The sequence below is a fragment of the Spodoptera frugiperda genome, chromosome 22, assembly GCF_023101765.2.
Source record: "Spodoptera frugiperda isolate SF20-4 chromosome 22, AGI-APGP_CSIRO_Sfru_2.0, whole genome shotgun sequence".
NCBI lineage: Eukaryota > Metazoa > Arthropoda > Insecta > Lepidoptera > Noctuidae > Spodoptera > Spodoptera frugiperda.
Window position 1 is genome coordinate 5124627 of NC_064233.1, and position 18076 is coordinate 5142702.

Sequence of the window (18076 nt, forward strand, 5' to 3'; positions counted from 1 at the left end):
TGAAACCGCGCGGAAGTAGCTCGTTGTTAATATAAGGCTATTTGTTAAAGGATTTTTTTATAGTAAAGTCGGTTAACGAGCATCCCATGGACATCCGAAGCACTAGTGGTGTTACAAGTGCGTTGCCGGCCTTTTGGGTTTTAGGTTAGGGATGTTAGGGAACGGGGATCAGGAAGATTGGGGACGTTACCGGAGTCCCCTCCGGTAACGTCGGAATTGGGAAGATTGAGGAGAGGGGGGGGGGCATAATTGGGCCTCACACAACACAAGCGTTGTTTCACGTCAGTTTTATCTGAGGACGTGGTATCATTTGGTGGTGGTAAGCGATCAGCGCCACCCGCCACCCACAACACCAGAGCTAACACAACTGCGTTACCAGCCTATTCATATGAAATCCGTCTTCACCTTGAAAGTCGTATCAGTAATAAAGTTAATTTTAAGTCTTTAACTGCCATTAGAAAACTGTTGAAGGCAAATCTTCCACTAACGTAGGTCACTAGTAACCTACGTGGCTGTTAATTTGAGAAAAAGGGGATAAGTCCATTTAAATTGACTTATCTCCTTTTTACCGTAAAACTAATTCATTTATTTCATCCAACTGTGTCATTAACTCATTTTTCAAAATTTATGACTTATCCCCTTTTGCCTTGACACCACAGAATTAATCAACGCAACAAATTTTAAGTGTGGGAGAGCCATGCTTCGGCACGAATGGCCCAGCTCGACCGAAATGATACCACGGCCTCACAGAAAACCGACGTGAAACAACGCTTGCGTTGTTTCGTTGTGTGAGTGAGGTTACCGAAGGCCCAATTCCCCCCTTCCCAATCTTCCCCATCCCCATTCCCGAACAACAACATGTTAAATTCCTAACTCCCAAAAAGCCGGTAACGCACTTGTAAAGCCTCTGGTGTTGCAAGTGTCCATGGGCGGCGGCGATTGCTTACCATCAGGTAATACGTCTGCTCGATTACCGGGATGTTTCATAAAAAAAAACGCGCATACCTTAATCATATACTCGGTGACGGGATTATTTCTGAGGAAGTCGGTGCTCTCCCGGGTGTAGAACCGCTCGGTGTCCTCGAGGAAGACGGCCTCGAAGGTGTCCTTGTAGACCAGCAGGTTCTGGCCGCGGGCCGCCGCCTCGTCCTCGTTCAGACCCAACGCTACGTAGCAGTTGATTACCTGGACGGGAATATAATTATATAGGATATTTTTTTTGGGTATGTAGATTTAAATAGAAAAACTATTGTTATGTTACTTTTCGATGTGTAATAACTATAGTGAAATTTAAAGTATATCTTTTTAAATAAACCTCCACAATATTAGGATTTTCTCCTGCATCATGAGTGAGTTTACAAACAAAAATTCATATGCATATTGCACTACTCATTGAACGTCCTAATTTTGTTTATGAGCCCCAATCGGACTTTGAATATGCTCGAGCACCCTCGAAAACTTATGATTATGAGCCTCAATCGTACCTCAAAACTAGTTGAACACATCCGAGTAAGCCAAAATTTAAACCCAAGAGAGAGTGTGACGTGTTTTAGAGCGAAAGAAGATTATTTTTGTTGGAATGCTTAAGTTTTGCGAAAGAGGTGGATGAATGAACTAATATTAATTGTCAAAATTTTGTATTTATTGAATTTTTATAAGGTGTTGACAAGTGTAATTGGATTTACATTGGACATACAAAATGTATCGTTCTATTTCATTAAATAAATAATGCATCATGACTCTTTACATTTCCTTTTTTATGTTATTGGGCACTTAAATTACATATAACCCAAATTAATACAAATTATAACTTACGCCTGAGACAAGCCTCGTGTTGATAGTCTCGCCATTGCGTTCCCTCTCGATCAATTTCAGCACGGCGTTGGTGACTTGCTTGTTGAGCCGTTGGAACAGGTGGTCACGCCAAGTGACGAGCGCCAGTTGATAAATCTCGTATATACCCTGGACAATAAACGTATATTATATCTCACTGCTGGATTTGGGACAATGCTCAAAGATTAGGGAGAGGTTTGGTTACTAGACTATTATCGAGAGACATGCTAAATGAATTAAAAATAAACTTAAAAGATACAATTTTGCATAAGCATGACACACAGACATGAATTGTTTCGTGCAGGTTTCGAACCCGCGACACTCTTGACATATAAGTAAAAAAAACAACGTAAAAACAGCTAGGAGTGATATTGTTTTATTTCAAGAGTCAGACACACACACTTCTTTTATTTTATAACAGGTATATATTACCAACGAAACAACGGTATTACCAACCTATAAACATATTACTTTGCTAACAATAGACATGTTGCGGAGCATAACTTTTCTTAATAGTCGTGTGTAAGCTCCAATTTAATATAGGACAGTAGTAAACATAGGTGGTAAAATCATCACCAAAGCTCAATTTAAAAGATCTTACATTCATTAGTCACACATATTTTGCCTATAAAGTATCACACAGACCAGGAGAAGATTGCTATATTCTCCATACTTGATTGCCCAGTTGGAGTTATAAAGGCTTGCTTTACGTTTAAAGTAATCGGAACGCGAGCGTTTGGCGCTCTGATTGGTTGGTTTAGGCGAGCGAGCCAATGTCCGAAAGGCGTTTGGTCAGCAGTGATCAATAGGTTGATTGTGAGTTACATTTAGATTTCAGCCATGATTGTCCCACTGCAGGGCAAAGGTCTCCATGCGTCCTTTTATTATTGTGATTATAAATTGTGAGTGTGAGTTATAAAGTGTTATTTTTTGTGTCAAAATTGGTATTTCTTAAAAAATGTCTAGAGTAATACAAAAACGAAGTACCTATATCTTTAATATATTAATTAAGGTGTGATTTTAAATTACTTGTACAATACCCCTTAGTACGAGTTTGCTTTACGTTAAGTTTTTAGTTTTAAAAACGAAACGAGGGCGTGTTCGGCGCTCTGAATGGTCGGCGCGAATTCACCAACTAATCAGAGAACAGAACGAAAATGAAACGAGCGCGCACAGAGCTCTGATTGGTTGGTTAATTAAAATGCGCTCTCGTTTCGTTTTCGTTCAACGTAAAGCAAACTAATACTACTACACGGTACGGTTACGGTATAGAATTATGTTCCTGAATTAAAAAGTCTTTATAAAGAGCAATCTATAAAATTTTGGAAAGATAATCTGAGCATTGTCCTTTATCAAAGAATTAAGATTATAAATACTAAATATCATATAATAATAAGAATTATTACTAAGTCTTTCTGTCTCCACTAAAGGAGATAGCAGCATGCAAACAAAATTGTGTAATTTAGAATTTTAAGTTTAATTAAAAATATTGCAAATACACACCACAGCAATGTGAAAATTTAACAGAAAATTTTACTAAAATTACTTATTAACTAAAATTGATAATAAAATTTTAAAAAGCCGATGTTTTTTATAAACAGCAGCTCATCAAAATACCCCATTTTGTGATAGGCAACTGAGGACTGTTAGTCTGAACTAACTGTTATAGTATTTCAACCTTTTCATTTAGAAAATAGAGTTAAAATTCGTTGTTTACACTATCACCATTACCTGGCATTTTTTTAAAGAAATGTTTTAGACATGTGCTATCAGTATAAAAATTAAACTTTTTTGGTAGTTCGTTAAGCAAACTTCATGCTGAACTAGAGTCATTTGTGTAACTCTAAATCTTTATTGAAATTCATATCTGAAAATAGCGACAGGCATGGGACAGATTTTGTGATCAATGACGCCATTAAATAATGTGCTGTATGCCACTATGCCCGCCATGCCCAAATTTCTAAATCGATTTGAATTTTTGACAAATAGTCCAAGTAGAAATCGATCTCAATTCAAGGATTTTATGTTGAGATCAGTAACTAATTTCAATGACATAGCAGCCAAACTCTACTAACTACTATGTAAGATATATTTTGGTATACTTCAACGAGCTGCCGTCCCCACCAAAAAGCAAAAAATCAAAACAGCAACGAAACCGATAAACTAATAAATTCCAAAACGTTTTTTATTACTCACATAACGAGAAATCGAATCCGAGACCTGGTAAATGTGTGTTTGAAGAATGTAATAGTATGAATGTATAGACAAATAAGCATACCACCTTCCGTCCTTCTTCACATTCACGCTTAACCCAATGCCTGTTGAGGTATGCGCAGACGCCGTTCAACACACGGGAAGAGAACTGGTACTCCTCCCATTGTTTCGTGTAGAACGCTAACACGTCCTCGCCCATTAGTTCCGCGCCATTCTGAAAAGTAATAAAAATTAAGTTAATTTATGTGAGGTCTTTTCAAGGTCAGAGTAAATAGGTAGGTTTTTAAGTCTGTGTGCTCCATCTTCGGCCACATCTTCGCTTCGCCGTCCTGGCAGTAAGCGGGTTGGTGGCCAAACGCAGACTTATCAACGTTAAATAAAAAAGGTAAATAATCAGACAATAAGGGCTTGTTTCACCTCCCTGAGGGTGCTTTCATCACTCTCAGTGTGCTTTTCCACCAGAAATGTGCTATACTACGTTGCTGTGGATGCGTTTGGCTTCCACCAATCATATTCATTGGTACACATAGCTTAGCACTGGTGGAAACGGACTCAGTTAATAAGTCATGTTTTTTTTTAAACATTATCGAATATAAAAAAAAATATTCAGTAATAAGTTGTCTGATTTAAGAATCGAACTCAAATTCCTATGGCCATAATATCCACGATTGGCAGAAGGATCGGGATGTCATAGAGGTAAAAGAAGACTTTGATTCCCGTTGTAGTGGCCAGTAATTCCATTATCAAGCTACCACTAGACATTCACTAAAAGTTTAGAGGAGTGTGTTACTCCTTTAGGCATATCACATAATACCTCTAGATGTATATGGTACATCCGGAGCCGCGGACAACGTAAAAGGTTACCGGGCTCCGGCTCAAAGCTGGAGAAGGAACGGGGTGGTTTTTAGTCAGTAAGAGTCTGACACTCCCTCCCGCCTCACCCAGGGCGGGAAAAGTCATTGGATGATTTTCCCCCCTCAAAAAAAAAGATGTAGGTATATGGTACAAAGTACCAGGGAATCAGAACATACCTGAAGCAAATTAACCAGGTAGAGCCTCAGAAACTCCTTCAGTCTCTTGTACAATTCGAGCCCGACCAACTGCGCTCCGCCCTGGACGTGACCACTCTGAAATGGAAAGACAAACTATATTAAATAATTAGATTTACAGTAAAGCCAATTGCTCCCTTTCCCAAACCCCGTTTCCCCAATAACCTTTAAATTCCAAGGCCTGCAACGCACTTGTAACGTCTCTGGAGTTTCGGATGTGCATGGGCGGCGGCGATTGCTTACCATCAGGTGACTCCTTTGCTCGTTTACCGGTTTACACATTAAAAAAAAAAAGAAATGGACAAGCAGGGAGTAAAGATTAGTAAACTTAAATATGAACAATATTCTTTCACATCATCTCCGTATTAAAATTTTGCTGTCGTGAATGCTTTTACAAACACATACCTATTGTATAGAACAGCCATGCTTCAGGACAATGAGCCGGGTCGACCGAAGTTATAATACGACTTCACGGAAAACTGGCGTGAAACAACGCTTGTTCGCTGTGTATTTTTTTTTTTTATTTATATTTTATTAATATTACTTCTCCATGGACTCTTGGTCCGTCTCCTTGTCATACATTTTGGGTAATTTAGGTTACAGGAGTCGAAATTCATTTCCAAAACTCGAATGCCCCCCTCCCCCCCTAAAACACCGGCAACGCCCTTGTAACTTCATGTTGCGGGTCTTCATGTGCGCCGATTGCTTGCCATCAGGTAATCTGACTGCTCGTTTGTCGACTATTCCCAAAAAAACAAAAAGCAACCCACCTGTTTCTTACCCCCGCTACCGAAGGTATTCCTGCCGCCATTGTTATTGGGGATCCTGCCGCCGGCACTGCTTGCAGCGCTCTGATGATGGACCGATGTGCAGTAGTTGTATACGTGACTGTTCGCGTGTTAAGAAAGTATTGATTTTGTCATAGAAGATAAGGAAAACTCTGTATCTCATTTTAAGTGAACAATGTATATGTTCTTATGAGAAATAAAATTCTTTAAACCCGATTTTTGAAGAAAACGGGATGTTATAATGGTATAATGGGTGTTTGAAACAAAAATGAAGGCGAATATGAGTCTCAGTGACTATTGAAACTAGAAAAGCTTTCTCGAATAATTCTAAATAATTATATATTTCGGTATTAAAGAAAGACGAGAGTTGGCATTTTTTTTTTTAATTACAGTGGGATTTCTTCCTCGATCTTTTCTAAAGGTTCTTCGTTAGGAGAACCGAACACAATTCGTCTAGTGTGGACCGACTTACAAGCCCCGAACGAGCGCGCTGCGAGCATTTCCTTCGTGATCGGCTGCGTTCGGTTTTAGACGAACACAAAGGGCTTACTATAAAAAACTAAAAAGATTGTTGAATGGCCTCATATATCCCAAGAATAGGGAAAGGATGTAAAATATCCGCCAAGAGCCGCGAGCTCACTCTAAAACTACATTCGAGGACAGTGATCGTTATACGTCTACACTTGACACGCGCTCGTGCTCAGTTCGTCTAGCGTAGACCCACCTTAACAAATCGACGTTGCAAAGTGATTTCGATTTGACGATGCAGATTCTAGATGTAAAACTAAACCAGCTCGGCTCACCAGGCAGTCATGTCTAATAACATGTTTAGCAGAGCTAAAACGACGATAACACGTGATAAAGACTGATAATGAAACATGCACGCATTATATTGTTTTGTAAACATACATATGAAACCAACGGAGAGATTGCGAATACTACCTAAAAATGGAAACGATTGGGCTTTCTATTTCTGAGAATTTCAAAACAAGTACCTAGGAACAATAATTGGGTAGATGACTAATTTTAATTAAGGTTTGTGTCGTAGATTATTTGAAAATATTAGACACGTATTTTTATTTTCTTCCGGAAACAAATATTTTCGAAGATATATCGATTTAAAATATCGCGTGACATCACTTCTAGGTACATTTTATACGTAGAAATGACGTATTTGCTCCCACTCCTAATCTTTGATTCGCTTTAACTATATAAGTATTGTTTTTCATAACATATATCTTAGTTATGACAAAAAAAAATTACGTGTCGAATATCTTTTCATTAAGTACCTAACTGACGGACTAATAGATTTTTTTTTATTTCGGCACTGTTACAAACGCCATGATCACGGATGAACTGGAGTATGCGGGTGGATGTTTATAAGGAGACAAATCGGTCTACCCTCTTTCTAGTTAGTTTTTTGCCAAAGACACCACTACCATTGTCACTTGTATCACTTATAACTCGATTCACTTCTCAACACACAAAACTCACTGTGTCCGCTTACGAACTTTCTTCTTGTAAACAAGGTACATTTCCCGTTTCAAGTTCTACTGATTGTGTTAGTGACCATGTCAATTTAAAAAACCAATAGCTCACTAAGCACAGACTATAGACATGTAAATGCAATATCACCATGTAATGACATAAAGAGCGGAAGATACTTGACAATTAAGCGTCCAATAACCTCTAAAACCGTACGGAAGTATCTACTCTATCTATATTAACGATTTCCTCATGTCTTATTGCTGTAATGTATTCATTAACTTGCATGGTTTTCCTCCAAAACTGTAGGTCATTGTCCAATGCACCCTGACCCGGAGCAGCGGACTACCTAGCGGGTTTACCGGGGCTCCGGCTCGAAAAGCAGGAGTAGGAACGTGGTGGTTTTTAGTCAGTACGAGTCTGACACTTGCTCTCGCCTCGCCCAAGGCAAGAAAAAACATTGCAAGATTTTCCCTACTTAAAAAAATGTCCAATGCAACTATTATTGGATCACTTAAGAATTTTCAAGGGTTTTTGCAACGCTCATGGTATCCTAAACTTTGCAACGTTTTTTTTTTTTTGTTGGAGCATAATCATCAAATGACAGATCCCACTTTAAGTAAAAGTGACTAAAAGTCACCCGTTCTTACTCCTGTTCCGTATAGGAGCTGCGGTAGCTTGTTGTGAACAGGGTATACATATGGTGATTGCTTTCCTTCAGGAAAGTTACCACTGAACCGATTTGGGTGAATTTTGACTTGAGTTTAATTTGACCGTGAAAATAGTAGGTGATTTTTTATCCAAGTATGGTTCTTTTTGGCAAATCTTCGTAAAAATTAATTGTTGGTCTCCAGACCTGAAAACTAAGCTATTTTTAGATAGCAACCTTATATACCTTATTTAGTTATGTTCTTTCATAAATGACTGACGTAAATAAATAATTAGCACATCTTTTATGGTTGTCTGCAAATGGCGACATTAAAATTGCAATAGCGTGCATTTAATAAAGCCTCGACCAATCTTCTAACAATGCGAACTGCGCAAATATGACTTCATCAGATGGTCAGTGGTCCCTATTAAATTACTTACGTAAGTACGTCGATTTTAGTCGTGTTCAATGAAAAAGATCCATTAGAAGCAGTTAACGCTAACTACCTGATCTGGTAGTCATTGGGGAGGGCAGAAAATCATCCAATGACTTCTGCCGTCTAGGGTCAGGCGAAAGGGGGTTTCAGACTATTACTGATAAAACAACTACTCCTGCTTTTCGAGGTAGAGCCCCCGGTAACGGAATGGGTAATCCGCAAATGGAGGAAGCCTGTGTTCTCAAATTACGTCCTATAGCTAATATGACGATCATGGTGACACAAAAAGAAATCTCTTTCGAATTAATTCAACAGGTCTGTTGAATTAATGAGCCCTACTTAAAATGGAGCGATTTTTTTATCGGAAACTATCGACCAGCCTGTTTTATACTGCAATTAATCCCCAACTAACCAATTTTTGTTGGTAAGTCTGCGTTTGGCCATCAACCCGCTTACTGCCAGAATGGCGAAGCGAAGATGTGGTCGAAGATGGAGCGCACAGACTTAAAAAGTACCTATTCACTCTGACCTTGAAAAGACCCGGGTTGTATTTTACTCATTTTAGACAAAAAGGATACGTATACAAGTCCATATATCGTTTCTTTTCCATATGTTGCCTTTTGTAAACCTGTTCGATGCCTTCTTGTAAGTCGCCCCATATCTGAAACAAAATATAACGCACGTTTAATATTTTCGTCCAGAGTGACTACGATTGGTTTATTAATAAAATGGGTTATAATTCCTGTAAGTCAGGGCCTAAAGTGGTGAAAGACCAGATACCAGATAAAAAAATAGTTAGATGCTGCAGCTCAATGCATTTCTAAACAGTACCTTTTATCGAATGTAAAACGAGATCGAAACGAGAGTGCGTTTGGTGCTCTGATTGGTTGGTTCTTTTGCACTAGCCAATCAGTACCTTTAGTACGAATTTGCTTTTCGTTGAACAAAAACAAAACGTGCGTTTTGGGCGCTCTGATTGGTTGATTTATTCGCACCGGCCAATCAGAACCCTCAACGCACTCTCGGTGCGTTTTCGCTCAACGTAAAACAAACTCGTTCTAAACCCTCAGTCTTGAATCCCGTAAAGAAATGAATCATAAGATAACATTGTAACAGTAGAAAAGAAGTTTCATCAAGGAGTTATGTAAAGCTGATCTTATGCACCGAGATTTTCCTAATTACGCATTGCCTAAGGTTACTTAACCGACCGATCATAATTCCAAACTCCGTGTTGCTAGAGAAAATTTCGAAAACTTATAACGCTAAATCGGTGGCTTAACCGAGTATCAAACTCAAGACTATGTCGTCAAACATTGCGAAAATTCGAAAACCGTTGCAATAGTGCCTTTTGTCCCCGAAGAGGTAGGTAGAGGTGCATATTACAGTACATAATGCTACTACAATGTACACCCACTTTTCACCATTTGTGTTATTATTCCCATGCAATAGGGAGTAAGCCTATTGCCATATATTGGGCAGCCTATTGCCACAATTCCAGACTCCGTGCTACTACTGACAATTTTTACGAAAAAACCGAAAAACGCGGCAAGACCTATCATTAAAACTTGAGACTTTCCATGTTTATTTATGTCTATGAGTTTGCGATATTTCGGCACTGTACATATAAATAACAAACTGTAAGATATATATAAACATAGTAAATATCCCGTCTCAAGTTCTAATGATAGTGTTAGTGACCATGTCAGTTTTAAAACTTATAGCTGCAAGACCTTTTCAAAAACATCGAAAACCATAACAAAATTTATGCAGACTTTATTAAAATCAAATCACCGTAGCTTGGCAAGGAGCCAATTTTATTATAAATAAAATTATCACTCAAAGTCCTTGTTGTTTAGGTGATAGAGTTCATTTTTGTAAAGACAGCTAAGAGAAAGCCGGTAGATCAAATCGCGGAAATAAATTTTTATTTCGTCATACTACATACCTAACTGCAAGATGTCAGTCACGAAACGGAACGTTTAGTAGAAAATCTATGGAATCGGTTTTTCAAAGTAGGTAAAGGTTTAGGACTTTTAATCTAGACTACCTAATAAACCCTTAGCTGCAGACTGCCTCGCGGGTTTACCGGGGCTCCGGCTAGAAAAGCAGGAGTAGGAACGGTGTGTATTTTAGTCAGTAAGAATCTGACACATGACTTCTCCCGCCTTGGGCGAGGCGTGAGGGACGCCTCGCACAAGGCGGGAGAAGTCATTGGATGATTTTCCCCGCCTCACAAAAAAGACTACCTAACTAATAAATAAAATTGGAGTGTCTGTTTATAACATTTAATCAGCTTTTTCCTACATTCATATGAATATACATACAATACACACGCCAAAATATTTTATCTGTCTATTTGTCTGTCTGTTTGTTTGTTCTAGTTAATCTCTGAAATGGCTGGACCGATTTCGACGGGACTTTATTGGCGGGTAGCTGATGTACTAAGGGGTAGCTTAGGTCACTTCACCTAAGTCTGAAAAATACTATACTGAAAACCATTTTAATATCGGTTCAGCCAAACGCGAGATAATCACGCACAAACATACATACTATTTTTAGGTCGGTAAAAATATATTAAAATCCTTTCATTAATTCATTCATTCAGCCTTTTCCATTCATAGCAATAAATAAAATAAATCATTCCTAAAGTTGATTTTCTGCGCATACACGAAACATGCGCACACGCCGGTGACGTGTTCACTACACGAAGATCTGATACACAGACGTGAGCGTGACGTCACTTGGCATCAGTAGAATGATAACACGTGTCTGTTGTTGAGTCTGGATCTAGACTGAGATTTATTCTAGATAGTTTATAGGTGTTGAAGTGAAGAGAAAACTTTACTACGTACCTACATAGTTGGCTGGTTATATCTTTATCCTACTGTCTAATATTATAAATGCGAAAGTTTTTGTTTGTGTATATTTGTAACTCGATCAAGTCAAAACAGCTGAAGGGATTGTGATGAAATTCGGAACATGGGTAGATTATAATCTGGAATAACGTATAGGCTACTTTTTATCTTACGGACTCGGAGGCTGGTTGAAATATTATTAACCAAAGACGCGTTTATCCCCGAAACTACTGGTTGGAATTGAATAATTGTTTTTATGTTGGATAGTCCATTTATCGAAGAAAGGTATAGGGTATAAAACATCACGCCTCGACTAAACAGCTGGCGAAACCATGCGAGAGTGGCTAGTTAGACACTCAGACATAACTAAGGGACAAATAGTGATTGCATTCGATTCCAGATTAAGAATTTTACGACATATCATAATATGCAACTGACGATTGCACCACTTGACCAATGAATCATTAACATTATAAACAGACATAAAATGAAATCTATTCCTTTATTATAATGAGATTAGATAAATATTATCGTGTATAACGAACGATGACATGAAGAATACATACCGATCGTGGTGTGACGCGGTTTAGATGTTTGGCAATACTCCTAGTTGTGACGACTAAAGCAATGTTTGCGTGGATGTCTTACTCATTCATAGTACAAAACTGTTGGGCGGATTTGGATGTAATTCGGCGTGATGATAAAGTATCTCAATTATATCAAGTTTATTTTTAAGAATTTTTAAGTTGTTTTGAAAATATCTTACACTTACTTTACAATTTAATTGTTATAGAAGTTTCTAAGGTAGGTTCGAGATAATGGCTCGAAAAGCAGGAGTAGTGAAGGGGTATGTTAGTAACTCAATCACGTCAAAACAGCTGAAGGGATCAGTATAAAATTTTAGACCATAAACTATGTGGTCTGGAATAACATATAGGCTACTTTTATCCCACGGGAACGCAGGCGAAGCCGCTGGCAGAAGCTTTCTTTTAAGAGGGAAAATCATACAATAAATTCTCCTGCCTTGAATGAGGCGAGAGGTAGTGTCAGACTCTTACTGACTAAAAACCACCCCGTTCCTACTTCTGCCCTTCGAGTCGGAGCCCCGGTAACCCGCTGGGTAGTACGCAGCTCCGGAGTTGACAGAAGTAACATAATAAAACTCATCGAATCTTCTTTCATCCATCCTCTCAAACTGTATACATTGTTTTCACCTATTAAATTACATACTGTAAAAATGGAACAAGTCTATTTCAGCTCAATTTAAAACTATAAACTATAGATTTTCTACTTAATATACGTTTTAGGTGACTTAATAACAAGCCAAAGCGAAGTAAAACGGTCAAATATGTCTCTCTGGGAATGAGAACGTGTGAACAGTTATGAATTATATTATTATCTAATCGTTACTTTGTAAGTATAGAAACTTTAGAAGGAAAGACCATGGAGTTTCTCCTTTGTTTTCCTTTATAAAACATCTTAGAATGACAGGATTTGATTTATTTTTTGTAGGAGTTAGTACATGACTCAACGTCACCATTTACGCTTATAACGCCACTGCACGTAATGCCACTGTACAATGTACAGCCACTTTTCATCATTTGTGTTATAACTCCCATGTAATAGGGGGTGAGCCTATTGCCATATACTGGCCTCAATAACAGACTCCAGGTTACTGAGAAATTTTCGAAAAACCGAATAGTAATACTTTATCCGACCCGGGTGAATTGAACCCGGAATAATTTTTGTAGGAGTGATTATCATTATAACAGCCTACAAGACGTCTACTGCCTAACATAGACCACCCAATGACTTCCAGATCAGACGATTGGAATCGACCAGCATCGCGCAACTAGGTTCTTTGTTGAAGTAAAATAATCAAGGAAATGTACCAAATACCTTTCTTTCCACACATTGAAGTTCCGCTGATATTGTTTCAGACTATTTATCGTATTGTTTTCATAGTAAAAGTGCATGAATGACCGATAATGAGCCATTAGTTCTGATAATGCAGATTCATACTTAGATAACGGCTTCTTAACAAAATACTTAATTAATATACATAAAATACATTGTCTTACACAGTACTTTACGCATTTGCTTTTGTCTCTTACTGTAGGAAGCGTTACTACGATTCTTGAATACTCAACTTCAATAAATGGGGTAGAAGTCGGTTTTTAAACACCGTTTATTAAAAAAACTAGCTTCTGCCCGCGACTTCATACGCGCAATACCATTCTTTCCCCGTTCCCGGGATTTTCGGGTTACAGAGCCATCAGACCCCCAAACTTACTTCTACTAGCAATTTTGAGCCAAATCGAATTAGCCGTTCTAGAGTTATAATACCACGGCCTCACAGAAAACCGACGTGAAACAATGCTTGCGTTATGTTTCGTTCTATGAGTGAGGTTACCGGAGGTAACTAATTACCCACCTGCCTAATTTACCCAATCCCCGATTCCCCAAAAACCCTTCAATTCCTAACCCCAAAAGGCCGGCAACGCTTTTGGTGTTCCGGGTGTCAATTGCTTAGCATCTTAACTACACCATAGAAAAAAAAAATACAAACAAACACCCCGCTATATACTACCAACAAGTAAAAAAAAGCAAACGGGACAACAAAAAACCAGTTGAGAGCTTGAGTATCAGCTGGCGTTTCCCGTAAGCACGCAACTAGTGTTGGGTAAATAGCCGGCTACTTTGAGTTATTATCGATTATAATCCATTAATAGCCATTAATAGCCTACCAATGGATGATAACCCTGCTATTAATATATAGTTAAAAAAATAAATGCTTTTTTTGTTTTATTGTAAAATCTGTGGGTGTAAACATAAATTGTGTGCGTGTACGCAGTGTGATTCAACATATTGTTATTCTTTTTATTTATTTTCACTATTTGTATATGAAAAAGTGTTAATAATAAAATAAATAAGTACACATTTTTCACATTCACGGGAAATTCAGTTTTGTTAATTTAGAGATCCAATACTATAAAAAATATAATTACTATTGACACATCGCTTTGTGATTTAACCATATACCTAATTAATTATTTTTACCTATAAAATAATTTTAACCGATACGTAAAAATGTAAGGTACATTAAGTAAGTTAGTTATTAGCTATTTTGAGTCGATAGTAGGTAACATGCATGCGCACTTCCGACGTTTGGCTCCTAAGTTGGAACGGACGGGGGCTGCACTTAAGTGGCTCCTGCCCAACCGCTGGGGGCCAAACGCCTCCTGCCGGAGGTTGTACGCGGGGATCGTGCGGTCCATGGCCCTCTACGGCGCCCCTGTGTGCCGAACCTGATGCGGCGGCCAGCTCGGGCGCTGCTCACGTCCCAGAGGGTCATGGCCATCCGGGTGATTCGCGGATATCGCACGATCTCCGGAGAGGCGGCTAACCTCCTTGCCGGACTACTGCCGTGGGATTTGGAGGCGAAGGTGCTTGCGCGCGTTTTCTGTTTGCGCGCTGGGGCGAAACTCCACTGCCGCGCCAGATTAGTGCGTGGCGGGACGAGCTCCGGCGCGATCTCATGGCGGAATGGCAGCAACGACTGTCGCAACCGAGGGCTGGGCTCGCTGTCATTGCAGCGATAAGTCCCCTCTTTGAGGAGTGGCTTGAGAGGCACCACGGCGTCCTCACCTACCGCCTGACGCAGGTGCCGGTTACCGGACATAGAGTTTCCGTAGGTTCCTGTTTCTGATTGGGTGGGAGGAAACGCCCGGGTGTCATCACTGCGAGGACCGCCCGAAGGACACGGTGGAGCATACGGTGGCGGTTTGCCCTGCGTGGGCTGAGCAGAGCCAGACCAGAACCAGACCCGTGCGTGCGGCGCATCACGTTCCGCGCGCGCATCAAAGAGCCATCAGACCACCACAGATGGGGCCCAGTAGGGGTGATGCCTGATCCGTAGTTGCGGACTACCTAGCGGGTTTACCGGAGCTCCGGTTCGAAATGCAGATGTAGGAACGGGGTGGTTTTTTGTCAGTAAGAGTCTTACACTCCCTCTCGCCTCACCTAAGGCGAGAGAAGTCATTGGATGATATCCGCCCTCAAAAAAAAAGGAGGTAACATTCATCCCCGCACCCCCGCACCGCAGAAAAAATAACGTTATATATCACACAACTGGAATTTGGAAAACAGACCGTCAAGTATAGATACGGAAAGTGATTTCCACATGGATTCGGAACCTTTCTATCCAACATCAGAAATCGATGAAATATCCTGTGACTGTAATGAACCTGGGGGCCTACTCCGGTTCTCGAATCCGAAGTTTCGTTTAATCTTCGGCCGTAGTTTTTATTGGTTTACTGATAGAATTACTTGAAATAACGTTTTATTTTTAATTTCATATCAAAACCTATTATTTATTTTCATTTCATTCGTTCATTTTAGTTCCCCAAAGTTCGCAATAAATAGAATTGTAGTACAAAATCTGCGAAGTTGCGGACGAAACTTCGCTTTTCGTTGAATTAGAGTAGGCCTGCAACTGCAGGCCTACTTTTAAATTGCACATTTATTTACTATAAAGAAAGATGATGAAAATGAAGTCTAATCTGACAGTCCTAAGCCTGAAAACCATGAAGGGAAATTTTCAATCACTAAAATAACATTAATAGCAGGGTTATCAGCCAAAATTGGCTATTAATGGCTATTAACTGCTTTTAATCGATTATTAGCCAAATGATATTAACCGGATTATTATCATTGCCCATCACTACACGCAACAGGACTGGTTCGCGATGGGTGGGCCCGCAATCTGTCACTGTTTGCATTACGGTACTTAAATAGGATACGGGGCGCCGTGGTATCGGCTCCGGTATTTGATCCAAGACAAGGATGCAAAGATTTAAGAACACTAGTTAACTGGCTTCAATTTTAGTTGCGTAGAAATGAGGCTTTGGGATAAAAAATATCTCTATTTTAAGGGGAGGATATCATCCAATACCTTCTCCCGCTTTGGACGAGGCGATAGGTTAGTGTCAGACTCTTACTGACTAAAAACCACCCCATTCCTTCTCCTGCTTTGAGCCGGAGCCCCGGTAACCTTTTACGTTGTCCGCAGCTCCGGAACTAGCTTCAACTTTAGTTGCGAGTAATTTAGGTTTCTATCGTGTAGGTCCCATAATATTAACAAGATTATTGAAATAAATACCCTAATTTGTATATTTAGACAGAAACAGTATTTATTTAAACCGCAGTGTTGATTGGTGAGTATTAATTTAGCTCCAAATTAGCTTTTCTTTTTACTCACATAACAGTTTGACGAGGAAATCGACTAGTTTCGCTACTCGTACGGACTTGACTAGTTTCGATTCGGACTAGTTTACAATAGCCGCTTTGTATAACATAATAATTAATTTAGTATGTCTCACGAAAGTTATTACTTTTATTAAGTCTTTGACTGCCAATAGAAAACTGTTGAAGGCAAATCCTCCGCTAACGTCGGTCACCGGTAACCCCAGTTGCGTTTAAAGAGTTAAGAGAATATGACAGTTTAAAACTATAAATGGTTGCTTACTCTCTAGATTTTCACACAAAAAATCAGGTCAATCTATTCCATTTTAATGCAAATCAATACAAACAAACACACACTTTGCAAATTGCAATATTAATATGGAAGTATGAATATCACGACAGATGATTACTATGCAAATTGACTTAGGTAACTACCTATTAAGTTGTATGAACTAGTGTGCACGCGATAATGGATCTTATTTCCTGTTATTTGCGAAATTAATCATTTATATTTGCATAACTGTTTGACTTCTAATTTAAACGTTGAGGAAGGTAAAGGCTCTCTATTCTTTTGAACTAGATTTGTTACTATAGTCACGTTTTGATTGAAAGAGGTAGATGTGGTGGGTGGTGCAAACAAGCTTATAGATACATATTCCGTCTGATGGAAAATAGTAACCGAAGAATATTTGTGTGGAGCCGCGGACAACTTAACGCTTTATCGGGGCTCCGGCTCCAAGAGTAGGAACGGGATGGTTTTTAGTCAGTTCACTTCTGACGCTCCCTTTCGTCTCACCCAAGGCGGAACAAAGCATACCTGCGTGTGATTAAAAGTTCAGGTTTATCTGAACAATTACAGCTTTACCTACTGGTAGAAACGTGTTCAGCTATGTTTTTATCTATATGAAAATATGCGTGCTATGGATGGTTTCTTTTCATTATCGATCGCATACTCGAGCTGCGCATCTTCCTCGTGCGGCGGCATATCTTCATAGCACATCTTACTCTCACATCTACATAGCTTAGTATCAGTGGAAACGGTCACATAATTTCACAGCTTAGCTATTACATCTTTGTAGCATAGCTATGTGGCACATTTCTGGTGGAAAAGCAGACTTAATAGGATCATACGAAATAGTAGTGGTGATGACAAACGGAGTCTACTCTACCACCAAACACGAAGAACAATTTCAAACCAAACTAAAACCGAAGATTCCCATACACTATCAGGTTTTACTCATACAATATCTGACAGGCTTTCTAGGACATATAACGGTGTATACGGCAATTAGGTAGTAGTATGTTTGAAATCAGCGAGACACGTGGGTGGGGTGAGCAGGGCATTTGTTGTCATCAATAGATTGATGATGCGAAACAGATATTAGTAGCCTAGTTATTTCCAATAGCATATTATTGGATGTTATAAAAGGCTAGGAATAATGGACAAAAAAATATTTTAGTCAGAAAAATAATATGCTGAGAACCGCATCATAATCGCGCACACATACATACAGGCCAAACGG

At 39.2% G+C, this 18076-nt stretch overlaps 1 protein-coding gene across 7 annotated transcripts in view; it reads right to left on the reverse strand.

Moving 5' to 3' along the window:
• The window catches only part of LOC118279685 (cullin-1), a 51560-nt gene that overhangs the window by 15742 nt on the left and 17742 nt on the right, over positions 1-18076 (reverse strand). For 2 of the 7 annotated variants that reach the window (XM_050702347.1, XM_050702348.1), the window contains exons 3-8: positions 9033-9115; positions 5867-5984; positions 5079-5174; positions 4112-4261; positions 1816-1962; positions 1006-1185 (exon numbers count right to left, since the gene is read on the reverse strand). In XM_050702347.1, the coding sequence (XP_050558304.1) occupies positions 1006-1185; positions 1816-1962; positions 4112-4261; positions 5079-5174; positions 5867-5984; positions 9033-9115 (774 nt within the window). Of the gene's footprint in view, positions 1-1005; positions 1186-1815; positions 1963-4111; positions 4262-5078; positions 5193-5866; positions 5985-9032; positions 9116-18076 lie in introns of all 7 variants that reach the window. The other 5 variants (XM_050702344.1, XM_050702345.1, XM_050702349.1 and 2 more) reach the window with 3 other exon arrangements.